The 12,500-nt window shown below is 49.0% G+C and overlaps 1 protein-coding gene across 2 annotated transcripts in view; it reads left to right on the top strand.

The window, feature by feature from the left end:
* The window catches only part of hmcn2 (hemicentin 2), a 51,903-nt gene that overhangs the window by 28,610 nt on the left and 10,793 nt on the right, over nt 1–12,500 (top strand). For both annotated transcript variants that reach the window (XM_077003257.1, XM_077003258.1), the window contains 27 exons: nt 149–382; nt 589–702; nt 924–1,111; nt 1,934–2,030; nt 2,201–2,362; nt 2,477–2,590; nt 3,468–3,658; nt 3,850–3,931; nt 4,281–4,412; nt 4,661–4,816; nt 4,994–5,150; nt 5,711–5,835; nt 6,017–6,200; nt 6,353–6,450; nt 6,659–6,937; nt 7,698–7,891; nt 8,284–8,365; nt 8,933–9,069; nt 9,236–9,377; nt 9,630–9,774; nt 9,851–9,978; nt 10,220–10,370; nt 10,664–10,785; nt 11,197–11,361; nt 11,460–11,567; nt 11,744–11,878; nt 12,218–12,352. In XM_077003257.1, coding sequence (XP_076859372.1) covers nt 149–382; nt 589–702; nt 924–1,111; nt 1,934–2,030; nt 2,201–2,362; nt 2,477–2,590; nt 3,468–3,658; nt 3,850–3,931; nt 4,281–4,412; nt 4,661–4,816; nt 4,994–5,150; nt 5,711–5,835; nt 6,017–6,200; nt 6,353–6,450; nt 6,659–6,937; nt 7,698–7,891; nt 8,284–8,365; nt 8,933–9,069; nt 9,236–9,377; nt 9,630–9,774; nt 9,851–9,978; nt 10,220–10,370; nt 10,664–10,785; nt 11,197–11,361; nt 11,460–11,567; nt 11,744–11,878; nt 12,218–12,352 — 3,957 coding nt within the window. The remainder of the gene's footprint in view (nt 1–148; nt 383–588; nt 703–923; nt 1,112–1,933; nt 2,031–2,200; nt 2,363–2,476; nt 2,591–3,467; nt 3,659–3,849; nt 3,932–4,280; nt 4,413–4,660; nt 4,817–4,993; nt 5,151–5,710; nt 5,836–6,016; nt 6,201–6,352; nt 6,451–6,658; nt 6,938–7,697; nt 7,892–8,283; nt 8,366–8,932; nt 9,070–9,235; nt 9,378–9,629; nt 9,775–9,850; nt 9,979–10,219; nt 10,371–10,663; nt 10,786–11,196; nt 11,362–11,459; nt 11,568–11,743; nt 11,879–12,217; nt 12,353–12,500) is intronic.

The following is a 12,500-nucleotide window of genomic DNA, read 5'->3' as shown; positions in this document are numbered from 1 at the left end:
GCCATGGCACACGTCACGGCACACGCCACGGCGCACGCCACGGCGCACGCCACGGCGCACGTCACGGCGCATGTCACAGCGCACGTCACTTCACTCTGATCCTCATTTGCATATTTCCGTCTCGCCTTTTTTCGCTCTTGTTACTCAGTCCCTCCCGTCCTTCATCGGGTGAACCTCGGCACGTCGGGGTGGGCGCTGAGTGAGCGAGAGGAGAGCGAGGAGACGGGAGACAGGGACGGAGGGGAGTCTGAGAGACGGGAGGTGGTGCTGGGCAGCTCCGTCAGCCTGTCCTGTGAGAGCAACGCCATCCCTCCACCCCACCTCAGCTGGTACCGAGACGGCAGGCAGCTCAGCGCTGAGGACGGAGCTCTGCTCCTCGCAGGTGACCAGGCGGGATAAACACCATTCTGGGGTCAACAGAGGTTTAAGAAGAGCAGGTTCTTTTCTGTTGACCCTCATGTGTTGACCCTCATGTGTTGACCCTCATGTGTTGACCCTCATGTGTTGACCCTCATGTGTTGACCCTCATGCACAGGCTGGAGATCTGCTCTTCGTGAGCCCACTAGTGAAGCTGTGTTCTTCTTTCAGGGGGCCAAGTCCTACAGCTCCCCCATGTTCGGCTAGAGGATGCTGGGAAATACACGTGCGAAGCAGTGAACGAGGCAGGAGAAGATCGCATGCACTTTGACCTGGAAGTCCTTGGTAAACACAGCAGTAGGACTGCTATAAGACTTATAGTGCTTGCTGCTCTGACTCCACTTCACGCTTATCTGATTCACGTCATGATACTCTGACTCTACCTCACACTGCTCTGATATTTCTGCTTTGCTGATGTACTTACTTGTGTCTGACTCCAGTCTGACTCATGACTCAAGTCAAAGGTTCCTCGGTCGTGTTCTCTACTCATGCTTCTTCTGACACAGTGCCTCCCCTGATCACTGGCCAGTCGGAGGAGTTTCTGGTGGAGGTGGCAGCTGTGGTGAACTCCAGCATCAAGCTGCACTGTGATGCCACAGGGACACCGTTCCCCTCGGTGTCCTGGCTCAGAGACGGCCTGCCCCTCTACGGTGATGCACACCACCACATTCAGGATGAGGGCAGACTTCTGGAGGTGTGAGACCACTGCTACACGCTCACGTTCACGCTCACGTTCATGTTCATGCTCACGTTCACGCTCACGCTCATGTTCATGCTCACGTTCACTCTCACGTTCACGTTCACTCTCAGGTTCACACTCACGCTCACGTTCATGTTCATGCTCACGTTCACTCTCATGTTCACGCTCACGTTCACGCTCACTTTCACGTTCACTCTCATGTTCACGCTCACATTTACGCTCACGTTCACATTCATTCTCATGTTCACGCTCACACTCACGTTCACATTCACTCTCACATTCACGCTCACGTTCACGTTCATATTCACTCACATTCACAATCACTCTCACGTTCACATTCACTCTCACGTTCACATTCACATTCACTCTCATGTTCATGCTCACATTCATGCTCACGTTCACGCTCACTCTCACGTTCACGCTCACATTCACGCTCACGTTCACATTCATTCTCATGTTCACGCTCACACTCACGTTCACGTTCACTCTCACGTTCACGCTCACGTTCACGCTCATGTTCATGCTCACGTTCATATTCACTCACATTCACAATCACTCTCACGTTCACATTCACTCTCACGTTCACATTCACATTCACTCTCATGTTCACACTCACATTCACGCTCACATTCACACTCATGTTCACTGATGCCACTTTTATTTCTCCTATCCCATAATAAAAACTTCTTGTTATTGGTGGTGGTGTGTGTGTGTGTGTGTGTGTGTGTGTGTTTGTGTGTGTGTGTGTGTGTGTGTGTGTGTGTGTGTGTGTGTGTGTGTGTGTGTGTGTGTGTGTGTGTGTGTGTGTGTGTGTAGATCATGGACGTTCAGGTCTCACACATGGCAGGCTACCTCTGTGTAGCAGAGAACAAAGTTGGAGCAGTGCAGAAGCTTTACAGTGTGTCTGTACAAGGTGATGCTTCACTTTACCTGTTCATGTAGAGGGGCCATTCAAGGAGGAAACTTACATAGTACTGCATTACATAGTACTGCATTACATAGTACTGCATCTGTATCTGATTATGATAGAGGTGTTGCTGTTGAGTTTGCAGTTCTCTCACAGGCTGTATCTCTGTCTCTCAGTGCCGCCGAGGATTGTGGGTCAGCGGGAAGAGGAAGTGGGTGTTGTGGAGGGTCACATGGTCTCTCTTCTGTGTGACGTGCAAGCGTATCCAGCCCCTGAGATCACCTGGACCAGAGACGGACAAGTTCTGCACTTCAGCGCAGGTGTCCACGTCCTCCCAGGTAACAACACAGTGTCTGGGTCATGTGACGGGGGATACTGTCATGTGACAGGGAGATGCAGTCATGTGACAGGGAGAGATGCAGTCATGCGTTATCTGACTGTGATGTTCGCAGGTGGTCAGATGCTACAGTTGCCGAAGGTAACACAGCAGGACTCTGGCCAGTACGTCTGCACAGCCACCAACTCCGCCGGGCAGGACCAGAAGAGCATCCTGCTCAGTGTTTACGGTTAGAGGAACTCTGGTGTTCACTCATCCTGCTCAGTGTTTACGGTTAGAGGAACTTTGGTGTTCACTCATCCTGCTCAGTGTTTACGGTTAGAGGAACTCTGGTGTTCACTCATCCTGCTCAATGTTTACGGTTAGAGGAACTCTGGTGTTCACTCATCCTGCTCAGTGTTTACGGTTAGAGGAACTCTGGTGTTCACTCATCCTGCTCAGTGTTTACGGTTAGAGGAACTCTGGTGTTCACTCATCCTGCTCAGTGTTTACGGTTAGAGGAACTCTGGTGTTCACTCATCCTGCTCAATGTTTATGGTTAGAGGAACTCTGGTGTTCACTCATCCTGCTCAATGTTTACGGTTAGAAGAACTCTGGTGTTCACTCATCCTGCTCAATGTTTACGGTTAGAGGAACTCTGGTGTTCACTCATCCTGCTCAATGTTTACGGTTAGAGGAACTCTGGTGTTCACTCATCCTGCTCAATGTTTACGGTTAGAGGAACTCTGGTGTTCACTCATCCTGCTCAGTGTTTACGGTTAGAGGAACTCTGGTGTTCACTCATCCTGCTCAATGTTTATGGTTAGAGGAACTCTGGTGTTCACTCATCCTGCTCAATGTTTACGGTTAGAGGAACTCTGGTGTTCACTCATCCTGCTCAATGTTTACGGTTAGAGGAACTCTGGTGTTCACTCATCCTGCTCAATGTTTACGGTTAGAAGAATTCTGGTGTTCACTCATCCTGCTCAGTGTTTACGGTTAGAGGAACTCTGGTGTTCACTCATCCTGCTCAGATTAACATCCTGTTGCTGTGTGATCATATGACAGTAATTCACTGCACCTGTATCACCTGTATCACCTGTATCACCTGTACTTGTCTATTCTAGTTCCGCCCACCTTACTTGCCCACCCAGGGTCAGAGGTCATGACATCTCAGGTGGGGTCCTCGGTTACACTCCGCTGTGAGGCTCAAGGTGTCCCTGAGCCTGAGGTGACATGGTACCACAATGGTCTTCAGCTTACAGATGGGTCAGGCCTGCAGATCGGGTCACAGCAGCTGAGGATCGCACAAGTGCAGGTGATGACATCTTCACAGCATGGACTTCAGACTTCAGAAAAATATCATTTTCTATTTGTCCATCTTTGGCACACACCTGTACATTTTCCTTTCTAGTGTCTTTACTGAATGCATGTGTGTATGTGTGTGTGTGTGTGTGTGTGTGTGTGTGTACAGTGTGTTTCACTGACCCCAGGCTTTCTGCTCTATAGGTGTCCGATGGTGGGATTTATACCTGCAAAGTGTCCAACCAGGCTGGGCAGCTGAATCGCACCTTTAGATTAACGGTTCACTGTAAGATCACCAACATCCTCTGAGCATTTATGTTTATGCTGTTGTTATTGTAACATCTGCAAGTAATGGGTTAGTTTACGTGTGTGTGTGTGTGTGGTATGTGTGTGTCATGTGTGTGTGTGTGTGTGTGTGTGTGTGTGTGTGTGTGTGTGTGTGTGTGTGTGTGTGTGGTATGTGTGTGTGGTATGTGTGTGTGGTGTGTGTGTGTGGTATGTGTGTGTGGTGTGTGTGTATGTGTGTGTGTGTGTGTGTGTGTGTGTGTGTGTGTGTGTGTGTGTGTGTGTGTGTGTGTGTGTCGTGTGTGTGTGTCGTGTGTGTGTGTGTCGTATGTGTGTGTCATGTGCTCCAGTGCCTCCAGTAATAGAAGGACCTCTTCACGAGAGCCTTTCACACAGACTGGGAACACATGTGAGCCTGGCGTGTCCGACCACCGGGATACCTGAACCCCAGATCAGCTGGCTGAAAGACGGAACTGCCATCGGTCAGTGTGTGTGTGTGTGTGCGTGTGTGTGTGTGTGTGTGTGTGTGTGTGTGTGTGTGTGTGTGTGAGTGTGTGTGAAAGAGTGTGTCCTTATTGCTGATTACTCTTAAAGTGATGGCTAAGCATTCAGAATGCATTGTGGTGGTTAAATTGTACTCAAAAAATGGTTCAGTAGTTCAGTAGTTTAGTAGTTCAGTAGTTCAGTGGGCGTCTAACCTATTGCTCTCCACCCCTGTGTGTGTGTGCAGGAAGCAGTGGGAGGACGGAGGCGGTGGTGCAGGTGGTGGTGCGAGGTCACAGGCTGGAGTTGGGACCCCTGCAGATCTCTCATGCTGGAACCTACACCTGTCTAGCCCAGAATAGTGAGGGGCGGAGCCAGAAGGACTTTTCACTCTCTGTACAGGGTAAACCCATCTCACCCAGATGTGTGTCTCCAGTGAGGCGTCTCTGTCTCCAGTGAGACGTCTCTGACTCCAGTGAGGTGTCTTTGTCTTTGTCCTTGTGTCATTCATGTTGTGATGTTCTCATCTCTTTGTCCTTGTGTCATTCGTGTCACTCGTATGTTCTCTTCTGCCCATCAGTGCCCCCGACCATCTTAGATTCCGGTCACCCCTCTGATGTCAGTGCTCATGTGGGGGAGGAGCTAACATTAGAGTGTCAGGTTGTGGGCACACCCACCCCTCAGCTGACCTGGTTGAAGAACGGGTTGTCACTGGACACCACCAATGAGAGAATACGGTCAGTTTGTCATGGAGCCTGCAAGACTCCAAATGTGTTTATTGGCTGTTCTGGTCTTGATCTGTGGTAACATGAAGAGGTTGGCTCACGCATGTGTATTGTGGTAACGTGAGGAGGTTTGGCTCATGTGTGTGTGTTGTGGTAATGTGAAAAATTTGGCTCACGCATGTCTATTGTGGTAATGTGAGGAGGTTTGGCTCACGCGCGTGTATTGTGGTAACATGAGGAGGTTTGGCTCATGTGTGTGTATTGTGGTAACGTGAGGAGGTTTGGCTCACGTGTGTGTATTGTGGTAACGTGAGGAGGTTTGGTTCACGCATGTGTATTGTGGTAATGTGAGGAGGTTTGGCTCATGTGTGTGTGTTGTGGTAATGTGAAAAATGTGGCTCACACATGTCTACTGTGGTAATGTGAGGAGGTTTGGCTCACGTGTGTATTGTGGTAACGTGAGGTTTGGTTCACGCATGTGTATTGTGGTAACGTGAGGAGGTTTGGCTCATGCGTGTGTATTGTGGTAACGTGAGGAGGTTTGGCTCATGCGTGTGTATTGTGGGTGGCAGCATCTCTGTAGACGGGAGCAGACTGACTCTCCAACACCTGAGGGCGGAAGATGCAGCGTCATACACCTGCTCGGCAGACAGTCCTGCTGGGCAGGACAGCAGGACCTACACCCTCTTCGTCCTAGGTATGGACAAGTTTATATTTCTCTCACTTGTCTCTTAATTTCATTCAACGTTTTCTTAGGGAGTATTTATAATATCATTCAAAAGTACAGTAATATGAGGGAGTTTGTATTGTAGTATTCAAATGTACAGTAGTATGAGGGAGTATTTATGGTAGTAATTTGTGACCTCATGCCCCTACAGTTCCCCCATCTATCCCAGAGCAGACCGATGGCCCCCGTGAGGTGCACGCCCTTCTGGACAGTTTGGTCACCCTGGAGTGCCACGCCACTGGCTCACCCCCGCCTCAGATCAGCTGGCTGAGGGACGGTCAGCCACTGCTCCTGAGTGCCCGGACCCGCCTCCTCTCCACAGACACTGTTCTCAGGTCAGATGGACACACGCACAGCTTTCCCTTCATGTTTTGTCTGTATTAGTTATTTGAGGTGTTGAAGTAAACAAGGTTCAAAGGTCTTTACTCATCTGCAAAGTGCATGTGTGTGTGTGTGTGTGTGTGTGTTTGTGTGTGTGTAAATGCAGGATATCTCCAGTGCAGCTGATTGACTCTGGCCTTTATACATGTGTGGCCCGTAGCAAGGCTGGCTTTGCAGAGCATAAATTTCACCTTCAGGTTCAAGGTAATTTTTCACTCCTGAACACACTCATTTTAGCACTTACGTGAGTTAATCAGGATAAGCATATTAATCACGTTAAGCAGGTAAATCCGATTAATCAGATTGCGCAGGTTTATCATCTGTCCTGTACTTCACTGTATCTTTGATTAGTTTAGACTATATTAACAGATTGTCCTGTAATTGGTTCATGTTGGTTCCCTGTTGTCCCTAGCCCCGCCCACAGTAGAGCGCACGGAGGCGACGGAGGATGTCACCGTGGTGCTGGGCTCCATGGTGACACTGACATGTGAGGCTCACGGTGTCCCCCCTCCCACGCTGGTCTGGCTGAAGGACGGACAGCCGCTGTCCCTCCATCACAACCTGCTCCTGGACGGCCAGGAGACGCGCTTCCAGCTGCCCAGCGTGGAGCCCACACACGCCGGCCTCTACAGCTGTGTGGCCAGCAACCAGGCGGGCAGCAGCACCAAGACCTTCAACCTCACCGTGTTAGGTACCAGATACCCCTTACTGTGTTGGGTACCAGATACCCCTTACTGTGTTGGGTACCCGATACCCCTCACTGTGTTGGGTACCAGATACCCATCACCGTGTTAGGTACCAGATACCCCTCACTGTGTTGGGTACCAGATACCCCTCACCGTGTTAGGTACCAGATACCCCTCACTGTGTTAGGTACCAGATACCCCTCACCGTGTTAGGTACCAGATACCCCTCACTGTGTTAGGTACCAGATACCCCGCACCGTGTTGGGTACCAGATACCCCACACTGTGTTAGGTACCAGATACTCCGCACCGTGTTGGGTACCAGATACCCCGCACAGTGTTGGGTACCAGATACCCCGCACCGTGTTGGGTACCAGATACCCCGCACCGTGTTGGGTACCAGATACCACGCACTGTGTTGGGTACCAGATACCCCTCACCTTATTAGGTACCAAATACCACTCACCGTGTTGGGTACCAGATACCCCTCGCTGTGTTGCGTACCAGATACCCCTCACTGTGTAGATGCCAGATACCCTTACTGTGTTAGATGCCAGATACCCTTACTGTGTTGGCTGTTGGGTACCACAGCTCCCTCACTGTGTTAGGTTTCGGATAGGAACTTCACCCTCAGTGTGTTAGGTACCAAAGACCCAAGTTAGTTAGCAGTGAGTTCTTTCATAGAACCTTTTGTGTTTGATACTGAGGGTGAGATTTACTCGTTTTACTATTCAGTGTTTCATTCAGGCTCTCTGTTCCTTTGTAGAGCCTCCTAAGATCTCTGGTTCCTTGGCCACGGAGGAGCTGATGGTGGTGGTGGACGGTGCTCTAGAGCTGGAGTGCACTGCTACCGGAGTCCCGCCTCCCACTCTCAGCTGGTTGAAGGATGGGCGCCCCCTAGGGGACAGCTCTGCCATACTACAGCAAGGTGGACAGCTTCTCCGGATCAGCAAAGTTCAGGTCCTCAAATTCATACAAATTCATACTGGATTTCTTAACTAACATGCTGAAATTAAATTGAGTTTTTCTTACTCTGTCTTATGTTCCTGGTTCCATAATCATCAGTCAAAATACAGTGACATGAAATGTGTAAAATGTTTCCTTTGATTCAACACAGAGGATGAAATATCTGGAAATATTGACATGGTTATGTCGTGCTTTCAACATCCTGTCAAATCTCAAGCAGTTGTGAAGTGAATATTGAGAAATATTACCGGTACATTAGGGGCAGAAAATGCATTCTGGTTTTGGTTTTGGTCTTTAAGAAACACAAATTCATCGGTGTGTGTGTGTGTGTGTGTGCATGTATGCGTGTGTGTGTGTGTGTGTGTGTGTGTTCCCCATCATCACAGGTGGAGGATGCAGGCCTGTACACTTGTCTGGCCAGTAGTCTAGCTGGTGAGGACGGAAGAAGCCACTGGGTGCGTGTTCAGCGTAAGTGTGACATCTGTGTGCAGCCAGTGTGTTATCATTAGTGTGTGACTGTTAGTGTGTGACTGTTAGTGTGTGATTAGTGTGTGATTAGTGTGTGATCAGTGTGTGGTCAATGTGTGGTTAGTGTGGTCAATGTGTGGTCAGTGTGTGGTTAGTGTGTGGTCAGTATGATCAGTGTGTAATGAGTGTGTGGTTAGTGTGTGATCAGTGTGTGGTTAGTGTGTGATCAGTGTGTAGTGAGTGTGTGGTTAGTGTGTGATCAATGTGTGATCAGTGTGTGGTTAGTGTGTGGTCAGTGTGGTTAGTGTGTGGTCAGTGTGATCAGTGTGTGGTGAGCATGTCGTTAGTGCGTGGTCAGTGTGATCAGTGTGTGGTCAGTGTGATCAGTGTGTGGTGAGCGTGTCGTTAGTGTGTGGTCAGTGTGATCAGTGTGTGGTCAGTGTGATCAGTGTGTGGTTAGTGTGTGGTCAGTGTGATCAGTGTGTGGTGAGCGTGTCGTTAGTGTGTGGTCAGTGTGTTCCTCTATGCCTTGCGGTATTCCCACAGTCCTGCCTTTCCCCCCTTCAGTTCCTCCCATGCTGATTGGCTCCAGTGCCATCAGACCTGTCTCAGTGCCTCTAAAAGGTCACCTGACCCTGGAGTGCCAAACAGACGGAGACCCAGCACCAGACATTCAGTGGTACAAGGATGATGACAAGTTACAGGTACAAAGGAACCATCCTAATCTTAAAACCAACTGAAGACCAACTATAACACCAACCCTAGCGTCTTGGTGTTACTTAATGCATGCTTAAATTTTTCTCTCTCTGTCTCTCTCTATCTGTCTGTCTCTCTGTGTCTTCATCCCTCTCTCTCTCTGTCTACTCTCAGATGGGAGGTGGTGTTCAGATCATTGCAGGTGGTCAGTATCTGGAGGTTGCAGATGTGAGCATGGAGGACGCTGGTGTGTACAGCTGCGTGGTGTCCAACATGGCAGGCAGTACCAGTCTTCAGTTCTCTGTCGTGATCCTCTGTAAGTATGTGCATAGAAAATGTAAGAATACATTTTATTTATATAGCACTTTTCTAAGGGAAAACTACAAAGTGCTTCACATCATTATAAATGAAAAGGTCAAAAATAAAGAAAAAAGTAAATATATAAAAATTAATAACAAACATAGCATACCCCAGTTAGGAGTATCTATGGGACATAACTAATCTCTGAGTTAAGTGTCTGATGTTTCTCTGTCAACATCAGAACCTTAAGCATGGCTTTGCTCCACAGCGCCCCCTGTTATCCACAAGGGCAGCTCCATCATTACGGCACATGTCAGTCAGAATGTGGCGTTGCCGTGTGAGGTTGAGGGAGAGAACAGCCCACAGGTGTTGTGGAGAAAAGATGGAGCTCCAGTTCCACTCGACAACGGCAGGTGTGTTCAAAGTTCAAATGGCTGCGTTCCTTAGAACCGTTGGAGAATGATCTACAGGTGTTTTCTCCTCACCCAGGTTGGTCCTGCTGCCGGACGGTTCTGTGCGGATAAAGTCAGTGCAGCTGAGTGACTCGGGCCGCTACTACTGCAGTGTGTCAAACGAGGCGGGTTCGGACCAGCACAGCATGGAGCTCCGAGTCTACGGTACCACACACGCCGCTCAACACAAACCAGAACCTGCATGTGATTCTTCTGTAGTCTCGACCATGCCGGGTCACGTAAGGATGGCCGGCAGTGCACAGCAGCTGGTGCTTCTAATGAACGTCTTTGTGTTGAGTCTTTCATCGCTGAGCGCAGTTCAGTGTTCACTAAAATCCAGTGCTAACTACTGTGTTACTCTTTATTCTCTTTAAACTTTTATGATTCTGTTTCTCTGTTCCCTCAGTTGGACCCTCAATTAACCCTGGACCCTTTAACGTAACCGCAACAGCAGGTCTGAGAGCAGTTCTGAGTTGTGAGAGTGCAGGTAAACCTGCTCCCCAGGTGACCTGGAAGAGAAACGGCACGCCCCTCAACATGCAGTCTGGAGGGTACAGGTAAAGTTCACTGTAGCTGCACAACCTACAGCTCAACACACGGCAGCTTCACAGTCAAGAGCAGTTTCTCTGTATCTCATACTGTAAAGTGTATTGTATTGTATTGTATTGTATTGAAAATATTGGCCATTTAGAATGAGCTCTTGCCTGCATGGCTGTACACCAAACAATCATGGGGATCCCACAGGAAGCTGGTGGAGAAGATAATTAAAACCTCTGGTCCACGTTTTCAGCGGTTTTACTGATATATATGTAATTGTAGACATCTCTGTTTGCTGTTTTCCTTCTTAAAGGTTGATATCTTCTGGCTCTCTGGTAATCATATCTGCGTCTCCTGAGGACGAGGGCTACTTTGAGTGCACGGTGACCAATGAGGTCGGAGAGGAACGTAGAGTCATTGAAGTCATTCTTCAAGGTATGAACACCCAGAGAGCAAAAAACATCATGTGATGATGGACATGATGACCAGACCCATGATGACCTGAACCATGATGACCTGAACCATGATGGCCAGGTTGATGCTTATGCAGGAATGAAGAGAGACTTCTACAACATCTACAGCTAAAAGCTGGAAAATGTTCTAATACAGCACTCTGCAAACACTTAATGTGTTAAATACACTTAAATACAGCACTCCATGGAACACATAATGTGTTCTAATACAGTTCTACAGTTCTGTCACTAGAGTGTTTCTAGTGTTTACATTCATGTTTACAGTTCCACTTCATTAGGGTTTAAATTAATGTTTATAATTCTATGCCATTATGGTTTCCATTAAAGTTTGCAGTATTATTTCACAAGTGATTACTTTTTCTTCCTTATACAGTTCCACCATCCATCGAAGATGATGTCACCACGGTTACAGCCATTAAGATGACTCCTGTGGTGTTGCCCTGTCACGCCACAGGACGTCCAGAGCCCACCGTCAGCTGGACCAGAAATGGGGCACAACTGGGCACCCGTGGGGGCAGTTATAGGGTCCTGCCCACAGGTACTGGGTACTGGCCCTGGCCTCCTCCTGTGACCCGCTTTCTTCCAGCAAACACTGTTTCATGTTCATGCTGCTGTTTGTGCTTTGTGTGCGTCCAGGTGTGCTGGAGATTCTGTCTGCGAGTCCCAGTCATGCTGGCAGATACACCTGCACCGCACGCAACCCCGTCGGGGTGGCCCACAAACACATCACCCTCTCTGTGCACGGTAGGCTCACACAGCCAGCCGCATGGCCTGCACCTTTAGGTCTTCTTATGGGGTTTCATGCAATTATGTAGAAGATTGTACATGATTGTGTGTGTGTGTGTGTGTGTGTGTGTGTGTGTGTGTGTGTGTGTGTGTGTGTGTGTGTGTGTGTGTGTGTGTGTGTGCTGGTTCCTTAGAACCTCCTGAGATCAGTCCTATGGCTAAAGAAGTACAGGTTGTGCTCCACCAGGGGACACTATTGCCTTGCAATGCTCATGGCTTCCCCAAACCCACCGTCACCTGGCAGCGTGAGGGAGTTCCAATAGCAACAGGTTTGAACAGCTGCTAAAGACATTCACTCTGTAACAGGTACTCAAACCACAGTCCTTATGTCCTCCAGATGTTCCATCCTCTCCTTCCCCAGGAGTCAGGTGGGAACTACCAAGATGCCACACAGTTACATGATCTATTCGGTGAATTAAATTTCACATTCAAGACCAGATTTGAATTTGAGGTCCAGATTTGAGTACCAAGCTCTAAAACAACACTGTGAATATCAGTGAGCTTGCTGGGGCCATGCAAAAAAAAAAAACAGGAAGCACTTGAACATCTTCCTGTTTGACCCATTGGTGCTGTGAACCTCTATTCCACAAGCTTGGATTCATTTCCAGGTCACAGGCTGGCGGTGCTGCCCAACGGGGCTCTGAAGTTCTCGCGCGTGACGCTGGGCGACGCTGGCACCTACCAGTGTGTGGCACAGAGCGCGGCGGGCACAGTCGTCGGCAGGACCACACTCATCCTTCAAGGTTGTACCAACCACGAGACATCTGCAGCCTGCACACACAGTCAGAGTGATGTTCATAACACGGAAGAGTGAGAGAGGGGTGGATACAGTGTAGTGTAAGGGTAGCGTGGCCTAATCGTGCAGGGCTATAGTGCATTATAAGGCTTCAG

Source organism: Brachyhypopomus gauderio, chromosome 4 (assembly GCF_052324685.1).
Source record: "Brachyhypopomus gauderio isolate BG-103 chromosome 4, BGAUD_0.2, whole genome shotgun sequence".
Lineage (NCBI taxonomy): Eukaryota > Metazoa > Chordata > Actinopteri > Gymnotiformes > Hypopomidae > Brachyhypopomus > Brachyhypopomus gauderio.
Note: the sequence above shows the minus strand (reverse complement) of the source record. Positions and strands in the feature narration are given on the sequence as shown.